The sequence below is a fragment of the Apium graveolens genome, chromosome 11, assembly GCF_009905375.1.
Source record: "Apium graveolens cultivar Ventura chromosome 11, ASM990537v1, whole genome shotgun sequence".
Taxonomy (NCBI): domain Eukaryota; kingdom Viridiplantae; phylum Streptophyta; class Magnoliopsida; order Apiales; family Apiaceae; genus Apium; species Apium graveolens.
This window is the reverse complement of record NC_133657.1, coordinates 71,399,250-71,426,023: the sequence shown is the minus strand read 5'-3', so window position 1 is coordinate 71,426,023 and position 26,774 is coordinate 71,399,250. Positions and strand designations below refer to the sequence as shown.

The 26,774-nt window shown below is 33.3% G+C and overlaps 1 protein-coding gene across 3 annotated transcripts; it reads left to right on the top strand.

Moving 5' to 3' along the window:
* The first annotated feature begins 662 nt into the window (after positions 1-662).
* On the top strand, positions 663-26,774 carry LOC141697729 (putative phosphoinositide phosphatase SAC9). 3 transcript variants are annotated; one of them, XM_074502242.1, is made up of 15 exons: positions 663-859; positions 1,026-1,089; positions 1,248-1,846; positions 4,380-4,512; positions 5,940-7,153; positions 8,081-8,188; positions 8,335-8,505; positions 9,853-10,092; positions 11,710-12,132; positions 14,079-14,888; positions 17,907-18,104; positions 18,307-18,756; positions 19,607-19,834; positions 26,190-26,502; positions 26,548-26,774. In XM_074502242.1, exons 2-14 carry the CDS (start codon positions 1,065-1,067, stop codon positions 26,469-26,471), a joined length of 4,881 nt encoding a protein of 1,626 aa, XP_074358343.1. In that variant the 5' UTR covers positions 663-859; positions 1,026-1,064; the 3' UTR covers positions 26,472-26,502; positions 26,548-26,774. The 3 variants fall into 3 exon arrangements, with proteins under 3 accessions (XP_074358343.1, XP_074358344.1, XP_074358342.1); XM_074502243.1 differs by having other exon boundaries at positions 1,026-1,077; positions 26,190-26,774; XM_074502241.1 differs by having other exon boundaries at positions 26,190-26,774.

Below are 26,774 nucleotides of genomic sequence, written 5' to 3'. Positions count from 1 at the left end.
GAAAAAGTTTTGAGATTTACATTCAACCCCCCTTTCTATAAGTCTCATTGTTAGTTTCTTGGGAATAACATAAATAATATATATATACATATTTTTGCTAAATATATAAATAATATTATTAATAATGAATATGTAAATATATATGTGTTTAAAGTATTATTTATATTTATAGTAAGAATAAATTCATAAATATATAAGAAAATATATTAAAATAATTAGATTTTAACCGGATTTTTTTGGCTTTTAATCGGGACGGGCCAAAAATCGGGTCAGGCCGAAACCCGGGGTTTTAACGAAAAATTGACAAAAATAGCCGATTTTTGAAAAAATTTAACAAAAATAGCCATTCTGAAAAAAGTGGCCAATTTTGGCCGATTGAATACTCCACTGTCAGTTGGGTATCCCAATTTGTATAAGATACTCCACTGGTAGTTGGGTATTTCATATATGGCATACTCCACTGCCAGTTGGGTATCTTATATAAAGTGGATACTCCACTTACAGTTGGGTATCCCATCGGCCAAAGTTGGCCAACTTTTCAGAAATTAGTTATTTTTGTCAATTTTGTGTAAAAATAGGCTAAATTTGTCCTTCACCCGTTTTTAAACCGACCCGGCTTTGTCAAAAAACCGACGCCATAATTCCGGGCCGGACTTTGACGATCGGGCCGGGGAGACCGGGTTTTTGGTGCATGTCCAGATGCAATACATTTGGCGTCCACAAATTTCCAGATCCCCCAGCTTTGTTTGACGGGAAACAGCAAAGCAAGAGGGTCTTGATTAATCAATTGAGATGATGTTTGCTTCTTAAACCACTACCGCCCTCTTTCATTCATTTCTCTCCATCTCTCCTTACTCAGGTACTTACATACATTTTCGGGAATTACTTTTCTTCTTTTCAATATGTTCAAATCATGTATATATAATTTGATATTTTTCGACTTTATTAACTTTATCGATTCATGTATATATTTGATTGTACAATTGATTTCTTATGTTATGTGGCCACCTCTCTTTGTATTGTAGGAGCTCTATAAGCCTGTTGCCTTTATTTATTTTGTGGAGATGACATCACCTGGTATGTATGGATGTATGTGTCTTCAGTAATTAATTATTAGGATTTACTCTGATTCTGTTGCATATCAACTTGATCTTCCTTGACTTGTTAATATAACTTAATTCAAATCAATGCTTTTAATTTTCAATTTCTTTCGTGTGATTACTGTATCTTAATCATTTTGCTTTCAGCTACTTCTTCAAGAGATACATCCATTGTTGTTGTTACACTTGAATCTACTGAAGTCTATGTTATCACCAGCTTGTCTTCTACGCCCGATACTCAAGTCATTTATGTTGATCCAACTACTGGAGCTCTTGTATATCACGCAAGACCTGGTTATGATATTTTTAACACCCAAAAACAGGCAATAGATTACGTTACCAATGGTTCCAAATATCTCTGTAGGAGTGTAGTTTATGCCAAAGCCATATTGGGTTATGCAGCCTTAGGGAGTTTTGGATTGTTGCTAATTGCAACCAAGTTGAATGCCACTATTCCAAATTTGCCAGGTGGAGGTTGTGTTTTTACAGTGACTGAGAGCCAGTGGATTAAGATTCCACTCCAAATTCCTCAACCACAGGGTAAAGGAGAGCTAAAGAATGTTCAAGAACTAACCGACCTTGACATTGATGGGAAACACTACTTTTGCGAGAGTAGGGATATTACTCGGCCTTTCCCTAGCCGAATGCCTTTGCAAATTCCAGATGATGAATTTGTATGGAATGGGTGGTTCTCAATTTCATTTAGAAATATTGGCCTACCACGACACTGCGTTATTCTATTGCAGGTCTGTACATATGAATTTATACCAACACATCTCCCAGCTTTATTTTGTTTCTTAGTTTTCTTTTTCATTGTTACAACAAAAGTAGTATATTTTGTACTTCATTTGCAGATTAATGCGTGTGAAAAATTATTATTGTCAATTATGTTGTCCATGATCATATTGTGTGTGCCAGTTGTTGAATTCGTTAAGTGGCAGTAAGCTGCTTCTTATTGATGTTTGTCTTCTTGTAACTGTGATAATTTGAGTAGACGACATCTACGATATGTAAAAGTAAAGAACATGTATGTGTCGTGTTGTTGTGCCCTGTGATCAAGAAATTCTAATTTAATTGAATAAACTAGCTTCACGACTGTAGTTTAAATAAGACAACTCTTAGGAGATTGGTATGGTAGTACAGTGTACCACATTTGTTAAGATCTATAGGAGATTCATCTTTGGCAACAGAAAGATATGGATCATATATGGTCATTGTTTCCGATGGACCTTTGAATGCTGGATTGACCGTCTTATGCATTTTTAGCAATGTTCCAAATTTTTCCTTTATTTAATGGACAACAAATTAGTTGTATACCATATATATGTTTACTAGTATATGTTTCCATGAGAAAATTTATTAAGGTATGGAAAACCAGAAAGAATGTAAGGAGAGATGGGAAGCAGTTATGTATTCCCAAATCCTGGTCATTGTAGATATTAAGAATGCATCACCCGTTGATCAACCTGTTGTCTGAAGACCAAAGCAATGGACTGAACGCCATTTGATTCCTTGATTATGAACTTCTTTAAAAAACTCTTGTGTTCCCCAACATAAACTAATTATATTTACTACTGCAAGAATACTGCATTAGAACTACATATCTACATAATTTAATATCCAATTACACCAGTTGGATTTAAATGATAGCCCCATCAGTATAACTTTCTTTATGAAAGCAACTGAGTGGGCAAGTTTCTAGGCTAGAGTGAGCCTATTCTCTTCTGAAGGCTTTTTTTTACCATTTAGGAATGTCTCATAGTATGGACGCAGACATCCATCTATAAGCAACTGACAGCACAGACTTCTAGGTCAAGAGTGGGGAAGTTCCTTTTAAATGTCATCCATGTCTGCTGTAGAGCTTTTTAGCTTTAAGTTCAGTATCGGAGTTACTAAGCTGTTGGTGATGTGTAATCTATGTAATCTTCTAAAAATATGTGCTCTTGTGTGTATCACATTATCAATATATTGTCCTCCTTAAAGTGATGTTATTTCCTTGTAAGCACATAGTATTTCTATCAAGAAATTCAGGTATGAAATTCTTTATATATGTATTTGAAGAAAATTCTATGAAAGGGAGAGTCACAAAATGTTGAAGAGGAAAATTATCTTGAACCCAAAACCTCACAATCACCAAAACCATAATAGATAGACCAAAACTTCCATGCCACTTGTTGTACATGGAATGTATATATGACAGAGACTGGTGATTTAGATAAATGCAGGTAAATTTAGCTTGTTCATACATGTAGATAATATTAAAATAAATTATATAATTTCAATTTAGGTTAGACATGAAACAGTGATATGCATGCATTCGCTCTTTCCTAAAACTACACTTTTTTGCGCAGTTTTATTAAGATAAACGCATGTTAGTGACGTGAATCAATATTTTTATTCGCCAAGTGAATGCTTTCCCCCCTCCCCTAATTTAATTCTTCTTTATCATGGGCATGGCATCTAGCTGTCATTCAGGCATCTGACCAGGTAAGTCACCCGTTGAAAAGAGTCTAGATCATATAGCAGCTGAACAGATTGTTGGTGATATAGTTGATTAGTGCTATCCTTGCCGAGGTATTTCATTTACCATTCAGGACAAACTACGTAAAATCAGATCTTTCCAGTATAATGTAATTACTAATTAGAAATGGGATACCATTTTTTTTGAAAGGGAATCTTTTTAATCCAGAACATCTTGTATGATTTTCTGCACTTCTTTTTGCCTCAAGCAATGACATCAAATTGTATCCAGAATTTGTAATCAAATTATCTATTTTTACTATTAGTTAATTTTTTTTAAGTAAAGAGGCAAAAGAATGTGAGAATTGAACTACAGACCTCCTCTATCTATGCAGCAATGCTACTTGTATAGTATTAGACTATAGAGGTTCATATTATGAGGGTGATGGAATTTACAGTGCTTATATTTAGGTACTTTAAGTGTACATTCTCTTGTACACTTGTTACTTGTTTTATTAGTGCCCGATATTTAATTGCTTGATATATACCGTCTTTCATATATTGTATGTGGTTCTCTGTTTGTGCAACAACATTGTTATTGATCTATTATAGCCAAGGGTCTTAACGAAACAACCTCTCTATCCGTAGGGTAGACGTAAGTCTGCATGCATCATAGCCTCCCCATACCCTACTCTGTGAGTGGGATACACTGGTTATGTTTGGTTTCACCTGCAGTAACTTGAATTTAGATTACAAAAGGTATACTCTTGTATTATTAATATGTAAGGATATCCTCATATATTTGATCTGAATTTCTAGGGATTTGCAGAATGTCGGAGTTTTGGAAGCTTAGGTCAGCAAGAAGGAATTGTTGCTCTCACTGCCCGTCGTAGTAGGCTGCATCCTGGTACTCGTTATTTGGCTAGGGGCATAAACTCATGCTATAGTACAGGTAGCACCACCAATTTGCTTCCAGAAAATTACATTTTTTCTCTACGATAAGCTTCTTTGATGACCTTGAACATCTGCACTATGAAATAAAATATGTTTCTTATTCGAAAAAGGAGATATTTCTTATGCCTCTTCACTAATTTGTGTTGGATTTTATAATTTTCTTTGAGGCATTTATATTTGTCCTAGATATTGTGTTCTATGAACCAGCTTTCCATAAAAATGGAGACAATAAAGTCAGGCTGTGAATGTAAGCGGATGAAACTTAACAATGTTTCGTTTGAAAATGGCCAAATATAATATCGCTTGTTTTCTACCGAACCCTTTCTCGTAAATGTTCTTCTTATTAAAGTATGGCGACACTTGATTAATTTAGGGTTTCATTGGTTGCTTCCTGCTAATTTATCTCATCACGTTTCTGGTACTACTGTTTTCAATATTGTAGAGGTTATATTTGTATAATTTTATGGCTTCCCTTGTGCTATATGTACCTACAGGAACTGGGATTCTGAGCTTTTAAATCATTCTAGTATAAAAAATTATAGATATTGGATTTGAATATATCTATATATACACGCTAATTTGTTAAATAAAGCCAAACTTAGCAGGCTAAGTATTTTTATCTTGTTAAAAGTCGTTATTATCCCTGTCACGGCCAGCTTCACACTCAAATTATTATTCACACAAATTATCCAAATTGGTAGAGATGAATTGTACTCGCTTGTGTTGAGAATCTACGGGTGATGAGTTCTGATAATGGGTTTAATCATGGTTACAACTTACAATTATATTTCTATTTCTGCAATATAATCCACTAGAGTTTTAGCCTGCGTCATAGCTTGTTAGCTTAATCTTTGTCAATAGTGTCCTTAATTTCTGTTATGATATAAATTTGGTATGAACTCGGGGTGTGATAATTGGTGTAATTTTTTCCAAGAGATGTGTTCAAACTGGAAGTTAAGCTAATGATCTGGAAGGAATTTTAACGAGACCACAGTTCTGTTGACATATGAAAGAAAGAAGGGTCAAAAAGGGTCACTGAAGAAGGTAATAAAATAAATGAAGGCTGACTGGAGGGTAAAACATAAAGGGGTATAAATAGAATGCGATATAATTATTACAAGATATAAAATACCTAAATTGAGTGTTATCCGTTGAGAGGCTTCCTCACCTCGAATTGGGGAAAACTGTGATAATCCATTTTATTACAATTTGCCGAGTTTATTCCTATCTTTTTTTATATTGTCAAGCTTGTGTAAGTTGGTTCATTACATGATCCTGATATGTAATTTTCTAAGACACGGTAATCACTCTTCTTTTTGATTACATCCTCTTTTTGACACAGTTCAATGTATTTGATATTGTGTTTTAATTTTTCCAGTTGATGTAAATATAGTTACTCTAAGCTCACAATTTTTTGCTGGACAGGAAATGAAGTTGAGTGTGAACAACTTGTATGGATTCCAAAGAAGTCTGGTCAGAGTGTACCTTTTAACACATACATTTGGCGACGTGGTACAATTCCTATGTGGTGGGGTGCAGAGCTAAAGATAACAGCTGCAGAAGCAGAAATATATGTTTCAGAGCGTGATCCTTACAAAGGAAGTGCACAGTACTATCAAAGGTTAAGTAAAAGATATGATACAAAGAATATAGAAATTGTTGGCGGGAACCAGAAAAAGAGCGGGGTGGTTCCAATTGTGTGTGTCAACTTGCTTAGAAATGGCGAAGGAAAGTCAGAATCCATTTTAGTTCAGCATTTCGCAGAATCACTAAATCATATCCGCTCAACTAAAAAACTTCCTTCCGCTCGACTTCATTTAATAAATTATGACTGGCATGCCAGTATCAAGCTGAAAGGTGAACAACAAACAATTGAAGGACTTTGGTACCTTCTAAAAGCGCCCACTGTTTCTATAGGAATTTTTGAGGGGGATTACCTGCCCTCCCGTCAGCGGATTAAGGATTGCAGAGGTGAAATAATATTTAATGATGACCTAGCCGGTGCGTACTGCTTACGATCACATCAAAATGGAGTTATACGCTTCAATTGTGCAGATTCTCTGGATCGGACAAATGCTGCGAGTTATTTTGGCTCTCTTCAAGTTTTTGTAGAGCAATGCAGACGTCTAGGAATATCACTTGATAGTGATTTGGCTTTTGGTTATAATTCGGCTAATAATCAAGGTGGATATATTGCACCACTTCCACCAGGCTGGGAGAAAAGATCTGATGCAGTAACGGGTAAAGCATATTATATAGATCATAACACTAGGACCACAACTTGGAATCATCCCTGTCCAGATAAACCATGGAAGAGATTTGACATGACATTTGAAGAGTTCAAGAGATCGACAATTTTATCACCAATCCGTCAACTAGCTGACCTCTTTTTGCTTGCTGGTGATATTCATGCAACTTTGTATACTGGTTCTAAAGCTATGCACAGCCAAATTCTTAGCATATTTAATGAAGAAGCAGGCAAATTTGGCAAATTCTCTGCAGCACAGAATATGAAAATTACTCTGCAGAGAAGATATAAAAATGCTGTTGTAGATAGCTCTCGCCAAAAGCAGTTAGAGATCTTTCTGGGACAGAGACTTTATAAGCATCTTCCATCGATACCCATCCATCCTTTACATGTACGTTTCCTAGCAGTTTTATCTTGTCAACAGACTAGATTTTGGATTTCTTTTATGAAGCACTTTTTGAGTACTTTACCCCTTTTTAATTGTGTAATTGCTTATTGTTATCCTTAATCATGCAGTTAGGTTGTATAGTGATATTACACCAATTTTGGGTTTTCTTTAGACCATGAATTTGTCTGTTGGGGGAACCTTATTGTATTAATTTGTACTTTCATTATAAATGGAAATCTCCTATTTTGGGCCAAGAATTTAACGAGGTAGGGGGAACATAAGATGTCACAATACACCAATCTTGGTTTCGGGATACGTTGACATTCAACACTTTTGGTATACTTGTTGAACTTCTGGTGGATGCGTTTTATAACTCAAACTATTTAATGCTTTCTGTCGTGGCGAAGGAATACAGAGAAATCGGGTGTAAATCAGGCTGATTTTGTTTTCAGCACTCATTTCTCTTTAAGCCTGCTATCATACGTCTAGCGAGAAATAGGTAGGATATGATAGCTAGATTTTGGAATTTTGATTTTCTTGTCTACCCACCCTTATCAATTGAATAGTAAAGTGGCAGCTCGCCCCTTGTAGTTTTCACGGGTTTCCACATAATACCTTTTAGTTGTTTATATCTTTTTCCGTTATTTGTTTTCTTGTGCATTTGGCTCTGTGTCAATGACACTGCACATGGTCAGAAAATTAAAGTAGTGAAATTTTACTGTAATCACTTAATTGTGATTACTAAACATAAAGTACAGGTAAAATATGACTAGTAAACGTATTCTTAAGGTTCAGAGTGGAAAATAAATCATGCAGTCACATGATGGGAGATCTAATGATTTTAGATATAACTTTCTGTTCATTTTTTTGCACAAATTTAGTTTTACATATATTGTAGCATGCTCTGATGCTCTATGTTGACCATGACAGGTTCCCTCTCGGACATTTGGTTCCTTACTTAAGGATGTTGCTAGCATGGTACCAAATTCTGATGACGGAGTCAGCCTTCTAAGTTTTAAGAGAAAAGATATGATCTGGGTACATTTGAGTAGGCCTTAGAAGTAGAAAAAAACTTGCTACAATGGCTTTTCCATGAAGAATTGAAATTATACTTTGAACTTAAATAAGCCCTGATTGCTTCATATATTAAAATTGTTTACTTAAGTGCATGGGTTATCCTTCAGGTTTGCCCACAGGCAGCAGATGTGATGGAAATATATATCTACCTTGGAGAGCCCTGTCATGTCTGTCAGCTTCTGTTAACAATTTCACATGGTGCAGACGATTCAACTTCTCCATCCACAGTTGATGTGAGGACGGGACCCTCTTTAGATGGACTCAAGCTTGTTGCAGAGGTCTGATTTTTGTTGTAACTTTTTATTGTTTTGCATGTTGATCTTCGTAAGATTTGTATACTCTATTGTTGCTTATTGATAGTCTACAATCTTGTCAAGATTAGGGCTTGCTTTCACAGGCTTGAAAGTTGGGACACTTACTTTATATGTTAGATATTAGGTGCTGCAAAGATGAAACTCAGTAAATGGTCCTATTTTCAGTTGGATTCTGATATGAAGTGTCGAGTTTCTTATGTTTGATTTGAGGAAATGCATCATAAACTAATGGGTTGGATGGAAAAATTAGATTCTTGTCTCGCATGGAAGAAAATTACAGTGATATATTTAAAAGTGAATTTAGTGCTGCCAAATATAACTAATTGATTGTTTGATAATAAAAAACTAAAACATGCACAGTTAGCAGAAGGGAAATGATTTCTGAACAATAACATTGAGATCTAGGGTTTCTGAGATGTGACTGTGAGTACTGGTAGAAGAACAGTTAGGACTTAGGATTTAAGGAATTCTTGAAGCAAGAGGAATTAGCGGAGTACGAGTGCCAGGAAAGTTATAGTCGACTGTTTTCTTAAGATTTGTGGTTAGCGTTCTTTTCTTTATGTCGTCTGAATTGCTGGCTGTTGCTGTATGTTGTAGATCTCTGATAATGAATGCAAATAAAATTGAAGACTTGTTATAAATTCATCTTCTGTAGCTTCCTCCTAGAAGTTCCAAATAATTGTGGTCCATTGGCTTATGAATAGGTTGGAGGCGGTTAGAATTTTTCCATGAAGATTGACTAATATAGAACTTCACATTTATTTCAAAAAAAAATTAGAACTTCACATGGCATATCAATAGGTGGATGGTTGTTTTAAACCATCATTCACGTTCCATTGTTATGGATACCTTAAAGATGCCTAATAGCTTCCTGAGTATTTCATCCTGCTCTTCTTTCTTAAGTGCAGTTTTAGTAGGTGGTATTTTCTTGGATGAAATATTTTATCTGAAGTACTGCAGTTTATGTTATTTCAGAATGGGAAAGAGGTTACAGATTGTATTAAGAGTCTTTTTGGTTGGGAGGAATGTGATTCACACTATATTGGCGAACATGTGTTCATTATTATCATTGATTACTCCACCAATTCCCTTTAAATGTGAATTAAGGGCAAAGTTTTATCAATCAGAATAATACAATCAATCCGTCCTCTACTTGTATCCTTTACAAGCCATATTATATTATTTACCTTCTTTTCAATTTTGAAGGTCGTTAATTCCCTACACATGCAATAAAAGTTAAAGAAGTGACATTTGGTTCTTTGCATTTCAGTTATGTTTTAAATTTTTGTAACTGTGGGTTTTCCTCTGCAGGGAGCATCTATACCTCAATGTGTAAATGGCACAAACATTGTCATACCCTTACTAGGACCAATTAGAGCTGAGGATATGGCTGTCACCGGAGCTGGTGCACGTTTAAATGGCCAAGATGCACCAGTTCTTTCTCTGTTATATGATTTTGAAGAGCTGGAAGGAGAATTAGATTTTCTTACTAGAGTTGTTGCACTTACGTTCTATCCTGCTGTATCTGGGAGGCCAATCACTCTTGGTGAGGTACAAATCTATCTGTTTCCCATATTGCTTAGATATATCAGGATAGCTCGCATATCATAACACTCTCTCTCTCCCTCTCTTTCTCTCTCCCTCTATATATATATATTTAGTTGTATTCTATGTAGACCACTTAAATCTTAGACTTTAGACCACTTGTATTGTCCTGCACTACATACTGCAATATTATACCGTGCACTACACACTGCAGTATCATACTCTATATTTAGCAGTATAAATTCGTGCAATACTACAAGTCAGAAATACATTTGTACTGCACTATAACTGCAACCGTCTAAAAGGATCTAAGGTTGAAGTGGTATACATAGAACATTTGTCATATATATGAATTATATATAGGAAACTTATCCTCAGCCATCGTTGGATGGGATACACCAACCGCAGCTCTCACCTGCCGCACTGCCGCAATGAAACATTGCTGCTGGTGTATCCCAGCCAAGTTGGTTGTGGATAATTTGCCTTATATATATGTGTGTTGGTTATTTTGGCTTCCCGTATTTGTATTATATGTGAATATTCGGCCTCGGCCAGTTTTCCACACAAAGAAGATAAAATAATATATATTGTGTGACCAGAAACACTTTTTAACTGAATTAGGTATATGGGTGTATCTTGTAAGTTAATGGTTTAAAATCTGGAACAAATGGAGAAACAATTTTAACATGTCTTTCTAGGTTGAGTTGAAGCCAGGGCACAAATCTTTATAACCGAGGGATACTGATAAATTAGTGAATCAGTAAAAACTAAAATCCGTACCTTCTTCCTGAGTTTACCTCTTTCACCTCAGCGGCTAAGCTGATGAGCCATTCTCTTCTACCTCCCAAGTATGTTAGCTCATTGAGCAAGGTCTAAGGAGGGTAAAGATGTAGGAAGACCATTAGTTCTACTCTAGACGAGTAGAGAAGCTAAAGCAAGAAGATTATGCAGTAAAATCAGTAATAAGAGCTTTGTAAAGAATGACGAGAAACATTAGGTATAAAAGGAGCATCATATAAAGAGGCGATACCAGAATATAGTCTGCTAATCTGATCTTATGTCGCCACACACTCCTATCTAACGTCACACACTCCTATCTAACGTCATATTGTCTTCGGCGAGATTTAAGGCCTTCAAGTCTAGCCTCAACTGCTGATCCCACTTCTTTCTTGGCTGGCCTCTCCTCCTCACCCCTTGCACTAATATTGACGTATGATGGGGCTAAGAAATGGGTTAAAATTGGGGTAAAACGTATCTCTGCAGAAAATTGGCGGAGTCGCAAATTAATCCTCAAGTTTATCCAATAATCATCAATTGAAAATATTCATCTGATTAATTATTAGTATTACAAGAGTTTATTAAAAATTTCTAAAATTTGGTGAATTAGCAAATTTGGAGAATAAATAAAATCTACCTTTTATTATTCTGCTAGCATAATCTAGAATATTCCCAATAATCTTCCTAGTATAACTATAATATCTAATCACTTACAAGCAATGACTCTTTGATCACTACTATTCCGTGTTCAAATTTAATCCCCACATGAAGATTAGTGTATCAGTTAATACTTTTCTCGTTGTTTGTTTGTGAGTATTGTGACCTGATTGTTTCATCCTATTACAGGTTGAAGTACTTGGAGTTTCTCTTCCATGGAGCGGAATATTCAGTCGTGAAGGCCCTGGTGCAAGTTTACATGAAGGCTTCCAGAGGAATTCAATAGATGCTAATCCTTTCTTGTATAGTACTGCGACCAATCCTTTTAGTACTGATTTATGCAATGAGACCCCACCTTTACAACCTTATAATTCTGGAAATTTAGCGGTTGACCTTTTATCTGGTGGAGATGGATTTTTGGAATCCATTTCTCCACCAGTAATGAGGGATGATGTGCATGAAAGAGGCGACTTACTTGACTTCTTAGACGATTTTGTTCAACAGCCAGTTCAAAGTGATTCCAAAAGCATTCATATACAAGAGGGTAGCATTCGTGATGACGGTGCTCACAAGTACTTGCATAGTTACAGGCTCTTGGCAGGACAAAAGTTGGTATGTAAATTAGTTTATGGATTTTTTTTGTTGGTAGTGTTTGGTTTCTTGTTATTTATTGATTTAGTTGATCAACTGCAAGTTTGTTAAAAACAATTCTTGCAGTTTTATCCAGTTTTAAATATACATGTTTTTAGTAAATGTATTAAGTATTTCTTCTAAATTTAGGTAAACTACTTGCAGTTTTATCCTGATCATTGCTTCAGGATTATGTATTGAGACAGTAGCATAAGAGGATAACTGCTGAAATGGAAAATCCTGAATTCTTTCCTGAAAATTATAAATAGAATTAGTCTTTTGAAGATTTATTCACTTTTGTAAAATCTAAGTATGACCAAAAATTTTGTAAACCGTTGAAGAAAGAAAACTCACTTTTACTACTTTCTTTTGCTCCTGAGTATAAGATACGCTCTTTATCCTTTCACTAATTTTATGTTAAGAGTTCTCGAAGAGTGAAGTTAGTGAAAAAGTGCACATTGTCTATCATGGATGTAGTTTAATTTGTTGCACTATAAGCGTCACCATCATACTCGATGAATAATACTTTATGTTGCATAGGTCTGGACAACTTGTAGGACTTGGGTTGCGAAGTAATTTGTTGTGATTTTTACAGTTAGCGCAGCATGCATGTTCAATGGGAAACTGACAAATTATGCTCCAGTCTCATTTAGGAATGGAAGTTGCACAATTTAGCTCATTTACGTACAACTTGAGTCTATTGATATCGAATAGCTTCTGCTATTGTTTTTCTATTTTTTATCAAGCTCTTTTGGCATTATGATTCATAAGAGATAAGACTTCAATAGAGATAAATTAATGGCCCAGACTTTTGATCTAGGTAATACATTTCCGAAATAGCGTAGGGACTCTGATGTCAAAAGAAATCAGTAGTCCAAATTTTATTCATCTCTGTAAATATATAAGTCGAGTAGAGTACAATTGCAGTTAGCTGTTTATATTTTATATTAGTGTTCCATATCTGTAGATATTTGCCTTTCCATATTTAGGATTTAAGAGCTGTTGGAAAGGCAAAACTCAATAGATCTTGTTGTCGCTGTGTGAATTTTAAAAGATATCATTTGTTGTTTATCCCTTATATATTGGTCATTTTTTAATGAGGGAGGGAAGTGTGGATTGGGAACTTGGTCATTTCAGAATTGCGCTGCATCGCATATTCTCGAATCGCATACCTTGCGCCTAAGCGCGAAGGGCCATTAATAGTGCCTTTAACAACACTGGTATAAGGATTAGTCAAGATACAATAATGCCAAAGTATATCAAGTTTACTCTGTTCATGTTGATACCTATTAATACATTTGAGGACTATCTAGAGAAAAACTAGTAATAATGAATTAAGCTTGTAGAACAGTCTATGCTAAAATGATTGATATGTGAATTCCCTGTGGTAAGGTGTGGTACACAAGGAAGACCTCTTATGTGTTATTGGTTATGGTAATAGATATGTTTGAATTAGTGCAGCCATCTTATTGCTATATTTAAAGTTTGAACTTTCTGTAATGCTTGTTGAACAGTTATGAGGATAAAAAATAACGAGGTCACTTTTTGTGGTGTAAACTGTTTGGTTAATTATGTAGATATCGTAATTTATTTTCATGTATTGAGGGATATTGCTCTCAATGGCACCGTTTGTAATATTTGAGTTGAAATCACATCATAGTTTTGATGGACTGTTTACACGCTTTAGGCACATCATAGTTTTGATGGACTGTTTACACGTCTTAGGTTCCGAACTTTATTTAAGTAAACGATTGAACACCACTTTTTTGATATATTTATGGGCATGGCTGGTATTTGCATCTGTAAATTTGGGTACCAGAGTACAAATAGTTGCTGCTTGTATTTTGGAAAAACAAAATGAATAATTTGTAGAAATATTTATGAAGACTTTTCAGAAGGTATTAATCCCCAACTGATTAATTGTGTAGGAAAAGAAATTGGGATTTAGAGAAGCTATGAAGCTTGATATAGAACGCCTTCGGTTGAATCTATCTGCTGCCGAAAGGGATAGAGCTTTATTATCAATTGGCACTGATCCTGCTACTATAAACCCCAATGTTTTACTTGACGATTCTTACATTGGAAGGTTGTGCAGAGTTGCAAATGTGCTTGCTTTGCTTGGGCACAGTTCACTTGAAGATAAAACAACAGCTGCTATTGGTCTTGAAATTAGTGATGATAATTCGATAGATTTCTGGAATATTTCTGGGATCGGGGAGAGCTGTTCTGGTGGGATGTGTAAAGCTCATGCTGAAGCCGGGCCACCTGCTCGCACAGCCTCTGAATTCCCAACTTCTACTATTTCAGAAGATCTATTTATATGTTCTGAATGTGAGAGAAAGATTTGCAAAGTTTGTTGTGCTGGGAAAGGAGCAATGCTTCTTGAAGCATATAACTCAAAGGGAGTTTTAAGTGTATCTAGTCAGGTAGCCTCTGCAGCCGATCTGTTTACAAATCGGTCGGTAACACTGGAGGGTGCTATTTGTAAATTATGCTGCCATGATATTGTGCTTGATGCATTGATCTTGGACTACACCAGGGTCTTGGTCAGCAACCGAAGAAGTGCTCGTGCAGATGAAGCTGCCCAGAAAGCTCTAAACAACGTCATTGGATGTTTTTTTAATTCTTTGGAGAAAAGTCGGTCTTCTAGGAGGGCTGACATCACCAAGTCTCTAAATCAGTTACTTGCTGGAGAGGAATCCCTTGCTGAGTTCCCCTTTGCCAGCTTTCTAAATGTGGTATGTATTAACTTTTACTTGATCTACCATTACTATATGTATGCAAATGTTCTTTGTTTTATTTCAGTGAGATACGAGCTTGCTATACGTGCCAAGCACAGGTTCAAAATTACAATAGATTAATTTTTATAAAATGGGTCAAAAGTCAGGCGAGGCGAAATTAATCGGTCAAAACAGTAAAAAATCGGTAATAATCGGTCAAAGTTGAAAAAATTATTTAAAATATTTATTTTTAAAAAAAGTTAATAAACAATATATTGACTATTGTATATATGTATGAGTTATTAATTTATTGGCTAAATCCTTTATCAAATTCCTAACATACCAATAATTCTCTTAAATAGAATTATTATCTTCGTTCATACCAAGTATAGACCAATGATATGTGTTTTTCTGTATATCTTAACACCTAAATATCAATATTGGACTAGTGATATATGGTATTTTTAAAAAAATCTTTTGACAACTTGCTGGTGTTTAAATAAAATTATATATTATTGTATATTAAATTAAATTGCCTCCGACTAATGCGCCGATTATCTGATTAAACAGTGGAAGGTATCTTTACCGACTAATTCTGATTCCCGTCTTTTAGAATTATTATTACAAAATTAATAGCTCAACTTTTAATCAAATATTGACTCTTATGAATCTAAAGATAATTTATTAATTTGTCTATATAATTTGATAAATATTAAAGAAATAAATTATTTTATGATTGTTTAGAAGTAGTTATTCATTTTACATTTAATAAATTCTAAATCTTATCAAGTCAAAGATAATTGGCAAATAATCTTTTGATTGATAGACTATATATTTGTTATGTTATATTTTTTATTAGTAAATAATATTTAAACTAGGATTCAATTAATAGTGATAGTTTAATTTATAATATTTACCTCTTTAAAATAGATGTTGAAATTTAAAAGATTTGTTTGAACAAAAAAATGCTATGTTTAAGTAGATAATATTCCCTATAAAAGAAATTTCTTTCTTTAAAATCGATGGAAATTTATAAATTACTGTGCATTTCACTTGTTTATGCACTGTGAAGGAGTTCAATAATTCGACCCTGGAATTTGTAAGAAAACCATTTTGGAACACGAAGGAACAAAAAAAACTTTAAAAGATCTCCACCTGGCTATAATATAATGTACAGGTACCATTATTTGGACCCGATTCAGAAGAAACACCGATAAGCTAAGTGATTATGAGAACAAGTTAAAAGTATGCCGATCTTTGTGTACTTGGTCATAAATCAAAGTGATACCAATACTGCCTTAAAAAAAAAGTAATACCAATACTGACATATACTCATAATTGATTTAGTGGCTTATATTTCCTATACACTCTCATAGTCTGTGCAAGTTACATGCTTTTGTACATGTATTTTAAATTTAAGAAATTTTATTAGGCTTCATAATTATATTTGTTTTAAACAAGATATTATGAAATTATATGTAGTTTTCAGATATTGAACTTTTGTTCTCTCGTATTACATGTATTAACTTACAACATGTACTCAAATATGTGGTTGTCAAATATTGAACTCTTCTATAGAATTTAATGTGTTATAATTATTTTACCAAGTATATTTATCAGAGCACATATATTTACAATATATTTGTAAAATGTAATTTGTTTTGATAGTAATAAGAGAACTTATGCTATTTTTGTAGTTGCAAAGTATCAAACCATATACCTATCATATATCTTTCTATATATTAATAATTAAGTATCAGATTTTTTATATGGTTTCCATGATTTTAATCCTAGATCTATCTTAACACAAAACTTGGGTCTTTTATTAGTACATATAACAATTCCTATTTATAATTAGTAAATCTAACAGTCCTTATGGTTTCAGCAATAGTAAGGTCAGATCCCTTCTACGCTTCCTGTATATAGACTATACAATCTGAAAAAGATCCTATCGGGAACGTAGAATGTCAGAGAAATTCAAATGAAAAACGACCTTTTATCACCCAACTCACGAACCACTTGAATCGGCGAACAACCGAACCCTTGGGACTTCTTCAACCCCAGGATGTGATGAGTCGACATTGAGGTGCCATACGACTCCCGAGACTTCCTTCTGACTTTAATACTTAATAATATGCTTTTGATACTCCGACATGTGCGAAATGCATTACTTGATACTTATTAGTTGTAGAGTTTTCTGCAACTGCTTTTAGAAAATATATTAATAGAACTGCTGGTACATGTCATGTTATAATTTCAACATTCAGAGCACAGTAGCAGCATTAGATGGAACAAAAAGTTTTCATAAATATTAAATTTTTATCAGAGTTTGGTTCCGCATCAAAGACTATGTTACCCGGACTTGGGGACAAGCGTCCTATATGGGTATGGACCCAAGTGTCATTATATTTTCTTTTAATATTAGGAATTTTGAAAATGTTCAAAATTAGACACCGGTGCAGGGACTTAGCATGCAAGTGTAGTAGATAGAATTTCATATACCCTTAATTTTCTGAACATTCTAAATTACATTGTCTGTTACCAATAACTTAGATAGATATTACTCCCTCCGTCCCGTTTATATTGGCCACAATTCCTTAGTAGTATGTACCAAAAGTATTGGCCGCATTTCCTTATTAAAGCAAGTTAAGTGTTATATATCTTAATTAATTTCTAAATATGTTAACATTTGAGATTAATTTAGGTAACGGCTTGATTGCTAAATACGTGGATTTTGGATGGTGACCAATATGGGACAGAGGGAGTATTTTATTTGAATACCTATGAATTAAAATCAATTGGATAATAGAAAAACAAGTTGTCTGGAGGCTTTAAAATACATGTGGGCTCTGCTACAAGGATGAGGTTAAACTGTCCAGTAGTTCGTGAAAGATTTGACTCAGATCCCTTTACCACACCAATGTCGAAAAAACTGAATGGTCTGGGTAACAAAGCTATTAGTACTAATTTTCGCTTTTCTTATGCTAGTAGTATTGCGCAATATGTATTTCCTTTTACTAACAATTGCTATTATAGGTTGAGACAGCACCTGGATCAGCGCCACTGTTGTCTTTGCTTGCGCCGTTAGATAATGGACCCCAACATTTATACTGGAAAGCTCCCCAGAGTACCTCCTCTGTCGAGTTCGTCATTGCTCTTGCTAATTTGTCGAATGTTTCTGGGGTTACACTTATAGTTAGTCCTTGTGGCTATTCAATGATGGATACACCTATTGTAAGTGCATCTAACCCTGCTTATTGATGATGGCATATTGACATTTGCGTAGTTGGTCCTTTTGTTTAGAGCCTAACTGTTCATATGATATCTTGCTCTTCGTGTTTCTGACATATTGTTAGATGCTTATTTCTACTGATTGCATATTGCAAGATTTTTATGTTTTGACGGATTATTACATCGCTTTCTACTGTGCGTGCAGGTGCAAGTTTGGACTGGTGATAAAATAAACAAGGAAGAGAGATCATGTGTTGGAAAATGGGATGTCCGATCTATGATAGAATCTTCCCCTGAAATCTATGGACTGGAAGACGATAGCAAGGATAATCGAATGCCTAGAAATATCAAATTCTCCTTCAGAAAACCTGTTCAGTGCCGCATCATTTGGATGACGTTAAGTCTTCAAAGATCTGGTTCCAGTTCTGTTAGTTTTAACCAAAATATAAATCTCTTATCTTTAGATGAAAATCCTTTCACGCAACTCGATAGGCGTGCATCTCTAGGCGGACCTGTTGACAGTAATCCATGTCTTCATGCCAAGAGAATTTTTGTTGTTGGTAAACCCCTAAAAAATGATATAGGGGTGATATCTTCTCTCAGTTCCGATGTAAGAAGCTGGTTGGCAAAAGCTCCACCATTGACAAGATTTAAGGTATAACCAGTGCTTCTGTTCATTCCTATTTATCATGCAGTTCAGTAGGCTGTAGTTAGATATCTTGCTTCTTGGGTTTCAAATTGATATCTTACTCCTTATTCTTTCTTCGCTTTGTTGGCTTATTTGTCAGATATTATTTTTAAATTATGTAAAGCATACATCAGACATAAAGAATATCAGTTTTAGATTGCCTGATTACAACTTGTGTATATTTTACAATAGTCAGCATATAGGACTAGCTTGACCTAAGGTGTGCTAGGTGCCAAAATATTTGAGGTTGGTATTAGTGATTAAATGCTTGGGTCTGGCAATGATGTCGTGTTCCTAAAAGCCGAAATTAATACACGACACAAATTGAATTAGTATACATTCTTGTCGTGTACTTTTTTTTTTGTGTTTTCGTGTACACTAAAAAGAAATTTAAAATAATCAAATGGAAAAACGCATTGGTATATTATAATTTATGCATGTTTTTATATGAATGTACATAAAATAATTATACTTGTTGTATATATATAAATATATTTGGACAAAAATATATTGATTTCGTATGAAACTGTAATCATTAAATTAATAAGTATATTTTGTTTTGTGCACATACATGTCATGTACCCGAAGTGGAAATCCAAACACGACACTAAACGTATCGTGTACTTGCTGTTTTGTGTACCTAAATGTCCAAACCAAAACACTAAATTGCTGTGTCATGTCATCAGTTCATGTACAAAATTGCTGAGTCTAGTTTGGCTTGAGCTGACTAGGCATGATTATAGAACAGATCCTATTTAAAGTTTGTTTTTGCAGCTCTCCGATTAAATTTTGTATACATTATAAAATAAAATTCCAGGTTCCAGTTGAAGCTGAGAGGTTGATGGATAATGATCTTTCCTTAGAACAGTATCTACCTCCTGCTTCTCCAATGCTCGCAGGATTTCGTCTTGATGGTTTCAGTGCACTTAAGCCTCGTGTGACACATTCACCTTGTTCTAATGTAAACATTTGGGAGCCTTCAAGTTTTCTAGAGGACAGACTAATATCTCCAGCTATATTATATATTCAAGTTTCTGCTCTGCAGGTATTATCATATCTTTACTGCTTTACTACTTAATTATTGTGTTGGATTTTAGGTAGTTTGTATTTTAATTGTTTTCCTTTTCAATATTCCCTGTTTTCCTTTTTCTTCTCTTCTGATAAATTGTTGGTTATTGTTTATATGATTTCACACCTGAGCTTACTAGATGCATTACTATCAACAAGTTAATATCCTGGTTGACTACCTTGTTGAAAAAATAACCAGGTATAGAATTTGAGGATGCTGACTTCCTATTATTGCTAGTTTTTGGGAATCTAATCTGACAGTTATTTGCAAATATAAGAAACAGGATCAGGAACAGATGCAGAAACTCTTAGAAAAAATTAGGGGGCAGAGCCATGGGGGATGTTGTGCAAATAAAGATAGAAAATTGGAGGTGGAGATTTGACCAGATCAGGGTTGTCCTCCTAAATCTTGGAAAGACCTTTTATAAAAAAAATATTATCTAGAGTGATATTTGTAGTATTAGGGTTCTCTTAATGACTGCCACATGGCGTTGTCACAAAAATTTGTCCCTTAATCCCTGTAGATTAAGTTTTGTCCATTCAACTACTTTTATACAACTTGAAAACATTTCAATGAATTTCTTTACTGATATTGTTGCAAATTTGATACAGACCTGTATATTTGCATCTGTATCATTGTTTTAAAATACTAAAAGATGTTGCACTTGAGGTCAACCTTAAGTATTTTTATCCAATGTTTACAATTGGCGTCGTTTTGTAAATCAAAATAGTTGCTTTTATGTTACATCTTTTCATGTTGAGAAAATAATACTAAAGAAGGGATTTTCAACTTCTCGTGGGATCCTTTGTGATTAAGGTTTTGCAGACGGGATAAAGGTTAGATAGCTGGGTAGGGAAGCTGCAGAAGCTTCTGCTAATTATTTCCTAGTAATTATTTCCTAGTAATTTCTGTTTAAGAAAATGATTCAAGGAAAATAGAATTGATTACGCTTTCATTAATTATCCTATTCATGTATTTGTGGCTCATCATATGTTATATATGTGGGTTAAATACAATTTTAATTCATCAGTGTCGCGTCCCGACCACAGGTCCATCCTAGAAACCCGAACAGGGAAAATTCCATATGTAAGTTGTAACAATCATCTATATATATGCTTACATTAACTCAAAATTTAATTTAAAGAGACTTAATCTAACACAGCCTCAATTTGCGCATCGGAAATTTGTTACACATCACAAGTTCTCATAAGAACCTCAAAAGATAGATATATACATATAGGCCTACTCTATGCTACATATCTTTCATTAAGTTCTGGCATGCTAGTCTGTTACATTCTTATCTTTTCCAGATCAACCTTCTCTAAGTTTCTTCCTGCGATTATTATATTAAATGAATGAGCTATAAAGCTTAGTAAGAATAAATTACAGATTCAACAAAGCTCTAGACAAAAATCAGAATTTAATTTTTCTATACAATTAAGAGAATTTTTAACACTTAGGGTCATAATATAAGATAAAAGAACAGTATAGGAAGCTTAGCATTCATGATAGGTTCTATTCAATAGTTAGGATCCCTGCCATGCCAAACAATTGGTTATCCCTTAACTCTGAAATTCGGAAGTTTAAATCAATTATAAGCCTGCTCAGTATCCATCATTATTAATCGCAGCTACTCAGGTGAATGCATTAATAAGATCATAGAAGTCAACAATCAAGTTTAATCTCCGACAAAAATATGAATAAAATCAAGTTTAGTTTACATATAAAACATTCAAATATGCATATTTTGACAAAAATTAAATACGTTACGAAGAATATAACGTTTAGTATTGATAAAAACGAAACAGTAATTACATGCTTCTAATGTTTCTCGGGTTCTCGATATTTACAACTTCGTTTCCTAAGAACAATACCTACAATTATTTTTATTATTATTATTATTATTATTATTATTATTATTATTATTATTATTAGTACTACTACCTGCTCCTGCTCCTGCTCCTGCTCCTGCTCCTGCTCCTGCTGCTACTCCTGCTGCTACTACTGCTGCTACTACTGCTGCTACTACTACTACTACTCCTACTACTACTCCTCCTACTACTACTACTACTATTATTATTCTTATTGTTATTATTATTATTATTATTATTTTCGTTATTATTATCATTATCGTTATCGTTATTATCATTATCGTTATTATTTTATTATTTATAGTCATTTAATAGACATTTTTATTCCTCTAATTTAACTAACTAAACCATTAAATAACTAAAATAGAAAATGTAAATACATCAAATAAAATAAAACTGATTAAATTAAGGAAAATTTACCTGACTAGGTGAGCTCTCTGTCTCTAGTTTACAACTAAATGAAAAGGGCAATACTTGTTTATGTCCCCTCCCATGTACAAGCTTGGTGAATCGCCTTTAAATTGATATATATATATCTATATATATGTATATCTATATAGGCATTTATTCAAGACAGAATCCTCATATAAAGAGAATCGTAAAGAACCTTGATTCTATTATAGAATTTCATCAAATTCATCGCTAATGTAGAATAATAATAATTATTTTATTATTTATAGTCATTTAATAGACATTTTTATTCCTCTAATTTAACTAACTAAACCATTAAATAACTAAAATAGAAAATGTAAATAAATCAAATAAAAAGACTGATTAAATTAAGGAAAATTTACCTGACTAGGTGAGCTCGCTGTCTCTAGTTTACAACTAAATGAAAAGGGCAATACTTGTTTATGCCCCTCCCATGTACAAGCTTGGTGAATCGCCTTTGAATTGATATATATATGTGTGTGTATCTATATAGGCATTTATGGACATTTGGGGTCTTTTTTCCATTTATTCGAGACAGAACCCTCGTATAAAGAGAATCGTAAAGAACCTTGATTCTATTATAGAAATTCATCAAATTCATTGCTAATGTAGAATGATAATTATATTTAAATATAATAATAAGTTTAACATTTGAAATTTGAAAAATAAATTAATTTTAAATTTGATGCTACTGTGAATAATTTTGGATAAGTGTAATTTTACTGTGATTATACTACATATGCACTTTAAACTATTTCATCAAATTTCAATGAATTTTTTAAATAAAAAAATTGTGCAACTTTGTTTTTAATTTGGCAATTAAAATTTGTAACTATATATGATAAAAAATAAAATAAATTATGTATTTTATATTTTAAAATAATGGTTTTCTGCGGAACTCTATATAAGAGAGTCCTCCACAGATTGCCACCCTATATATATACATACACACATATAGGCTAGCGCTTAATAATAGAGCACCTTCTTACAAAGATAATCGAGAGAACCATTTGAAAAAATAATTTTAAGATTGGAAAAAAAAGTATAAATTTTTGTTTACTTTGATGGTGGTTAGAAGTTAATTACAAACAACAATTTTTTTGTAAATTTAATAAAAAATATGAAAATAATTTAAAATCTGTTTTTGAATCTCATATATTTTAAGAATTCATTTTTTAATCTCAAAACTGTTTATCCTTGTTAAAAGTTTTGGAAATTTTGCATAAATCTTTTCCAATATCCAATTATTGATTCAAATATTAATTTAAAAATTATGTAATGACTTGAAATGTGAATGGATAATTATTTCGTAAAAATAAGCTAAAAAATATTTAGAACCTCATTTTGAATATGAGGTTCTCTGGTTCTCTTCTTAAGAGGGTTCTAAATATATATATATAGAGAGAGAGAGTGTTATTTTACTAGAAATATCCTTATAATGAAAATTAGAAATTAAAATAAAAATATTTCTAAATCACGTCGAAATATAACACATATGGTATGCAAATCGATCGTTAGGAGATGGAGAAAAATACAGTGAAATCGGATTTTAAAAAAAAATCGTTTGAAGGGAAAAATCAAATTAAGAACGGAGGAGATTCTGTGTGGGAGGGTGTAGTTTAATTATTGGGGCCATTAGATTAGATTGATCTAAGAGTGTAGATTAGTTTCTAGTTTTCATTTTAAACTTTATTTTCATTTGAACAAATGCTTATATATGTGTATATATATATAGGTCTTTACTCCGCGGAGAATCATCTTATATGGAGAATGGAGAACCGTGGAGAACCGTGGAGAACCATTGTATTTATTATAGAATCTCTTTATAAATTGTAAAATTTTATTTTAAAAATATATAAAATTCGATGCTAATCTAGAATAATAAATATTATAAAAAATTTAACAATTAAAATTTGATAAAATTACTTGATTTTAAATTTGATTCTCCGGTGGAATTATTTTTAATAAGTGTGATTCTACTGTGATTCTGCTATAGAACCAATTTAAACTTTTTCAATAATTTTAATGATTTTTTAAATAAAAAATTGGGTAACTTCGATTTTTGACTTGATAATTAAAATTTATAACTATAGATGATGAAAAATAAAATAAATTATATATTATGTATTTTTTAAATAATAGTTCTCCACGATTCTCTATATAAGAGGGTACTTCATGGAGTACTACCCTATATATATATATGTTTTTGTGTGTGTTTGTAAGGTTTCTCATTTTTTTTATTATATTTCAATAACGACAAAGTAGTTGTCTTCTATTCCTTTAACAACACTCATTTTATTGGCCTGGTTCTTTATACATACTTTTTTTTTCCCAAGTCCAACTCATAGTCCAACTCATAGCTTTTATTGGCCATTGACACCAAATAGCTCATTTACATTAATCATACTAAATAGGCCATCTTTTAAACAGCCCAATTAAACTAGATGCTTCCTACAACTCCATAGGTCTAAATGTAATAGCCTTTGATTTACCAAGCTTAATATAACAATTTAGCCCATTCTTGTGTTCCATATTGACTTGGTCGGCCCATATATATTTATATTTTCTTTTTCTTTTTCTTCCCATCACGTAAACAAGTGATTCCATCTTGACCAAGCCTAACCCTTTCCTTTCCTTTAATTTCATCTATTTCTTTAACTACAATTATTTGACACATCTCTATATTCCCATTTTTAACATAAAATTTCGATTTTATATGTAGTTCATACAACACTTAAATTCTAATTAGATACTAGGCACCTAGATAGAAAATGTGACTATCATATAAAATAAATAGTATAAATCATAATTACTCGAATCTGTATAACCACCTCATAAGCTAAACTTAATAATATAGTCAAAATGGTTTATAAATAATATTAAATCAAATTATATACAAACGACTATATATATTATATATTACGAATAGAATTAAATAAATAATTCTATCACACATGCAATCTTATAAGTTTATCTCTTTCTATTTGTATTATTGGTCTTATTGGTCTGACACATGATTCTGGCGACAATAATTTACAACTATGCAAATCACATATATACATATTTGATAAATAAATTCAGTGATGGGATATTACAATTAGTCTAACAATTGCAGAAGCTTTCAAGGTGGTGTCGAGGGTTTCTCATGTGGGTCTTATGCCAGTATTTCATGTGTTGTATTAAGGGAAATGCTGCTATAGCTGCCGATGAAAGAGTTAAAGTAGAAATAAAGCATAGTAAAGTTTGTAATTACTATATGGAGTAGTCAGTTGAAATTTAGTTTTTAACGTAAAAGTTTTACCGGGTAGTGTCTATATATATATAAATAATATAACAAGGCGTGACATATTACTCTGAGTGTCTTTTACCCGTTTTGTTAGTCAACTCGCGTGTTTATAAAGGAATATCTAACTCGGTGTGTCCCTAGTATATCCAACCGAATATAATTTAGATATTGTCCCACTCAATTGTTTAATGCAACTGTTCTGGTTGTGGGTTACGAATTCGGGCATATATGAGTTTGCATCATAGTAGATTGAAATTTTTATGATGAGGCATAATAACAAACAATTTAGTTTAAAATAATATTTTTTTAATGAATTCTTATTAGCTCAATTAAAAGTAAACTCAAAACAGTTAAGAATATATATACCCGGAACAATGAAAAATAAGAATAAATCAGCACCTACTTTGTGCTTCGCACGGTGACGATGTTTCTTTCATTTGTAGAAATTAAATTTTGAGTATATAATCTACACAATAGCTTTTAGGTAGTGTTCTAGATTCAGTGAGAAATTTAGGCATCATGGTGTACATTGTAACATCGCTAGAACAATGCTTTAAAGGATTCCATCACCATTTTGTTAGGCATGTGGCAGGCCAAATTTATATTGACTGTCTCTCTTTTCAAGATTGAAACCTAGCATGATATGGATTTATGTCAGAACCTGGGCAGTAAAATTGGTTCTTACTTTTTCATTCTAGAGCTTGTAAACTTTAAAATGAAATGAATCACTCATTTTCCGCAGGACTCTCACAACATGGTCACTATTCATGAGTATCGATTACCAGAAGTGAAGGCTGGAACAGCCATGTACTTTGATTTTCCTAGACAGATAAGTTCGAACCGAGTATGTTTCAAACTTCTGGGAGATGTGGCTGCATTTGTCGATGACCCAACCGAACAGGATAATTCCGAATTCACAGTTCGACCAGTAGCTACAGGGTTGTCACTGTCAAATAGAATTAAACTGTATTATTATGCGGATCCTTATGAGATGGGGAAGTGGGCTGCCCTTTCTGCTGTATGATTGACAGACACAGGCGATGAAGTGTGGGGACCTGGGGTAGTTTCAGTTACAGACACAGGCGATGAAGTGTGGGGACCTGGGGTAGTTTCAGTTACTTAGATTAGGTGTTACATTCTTTATTGTGATTATGAGATGTGTGTATTTGTATTTTCATATCATTTATGTATTGTTATTCCTTATATGAGAAATCATTAAGGTTTGTATTTTCTAGGCCCCAAACTGAAACTGGGATTGCTGACTTCCCAAGACATGTAAAAAATTAGTTTCTAGGTCTATGGCAATAGGATAACAAGTTTTAAACCA

Coding starts and splice junctions, on each gene's coding strand:
- LOC141697729 (XM_074502242.1), top strand. CDS start 1,065: ATGACATCACCTGGTATGTATGGAT. Junction 1,090..1,247: donor ATCACCTGGTATGTATGGAT/GTATGTGTCTTC, acceptor TTTTGCTTTCAG/CTACTTCTTCAAGAGATACA. Junction 8,506..9,852: donor GACTCAAGCTTGTTGCAGAG/GTCTGATTTTTG, acceptor TTTCCTCTGCAG/GGAGCATCTATACCTCAATG.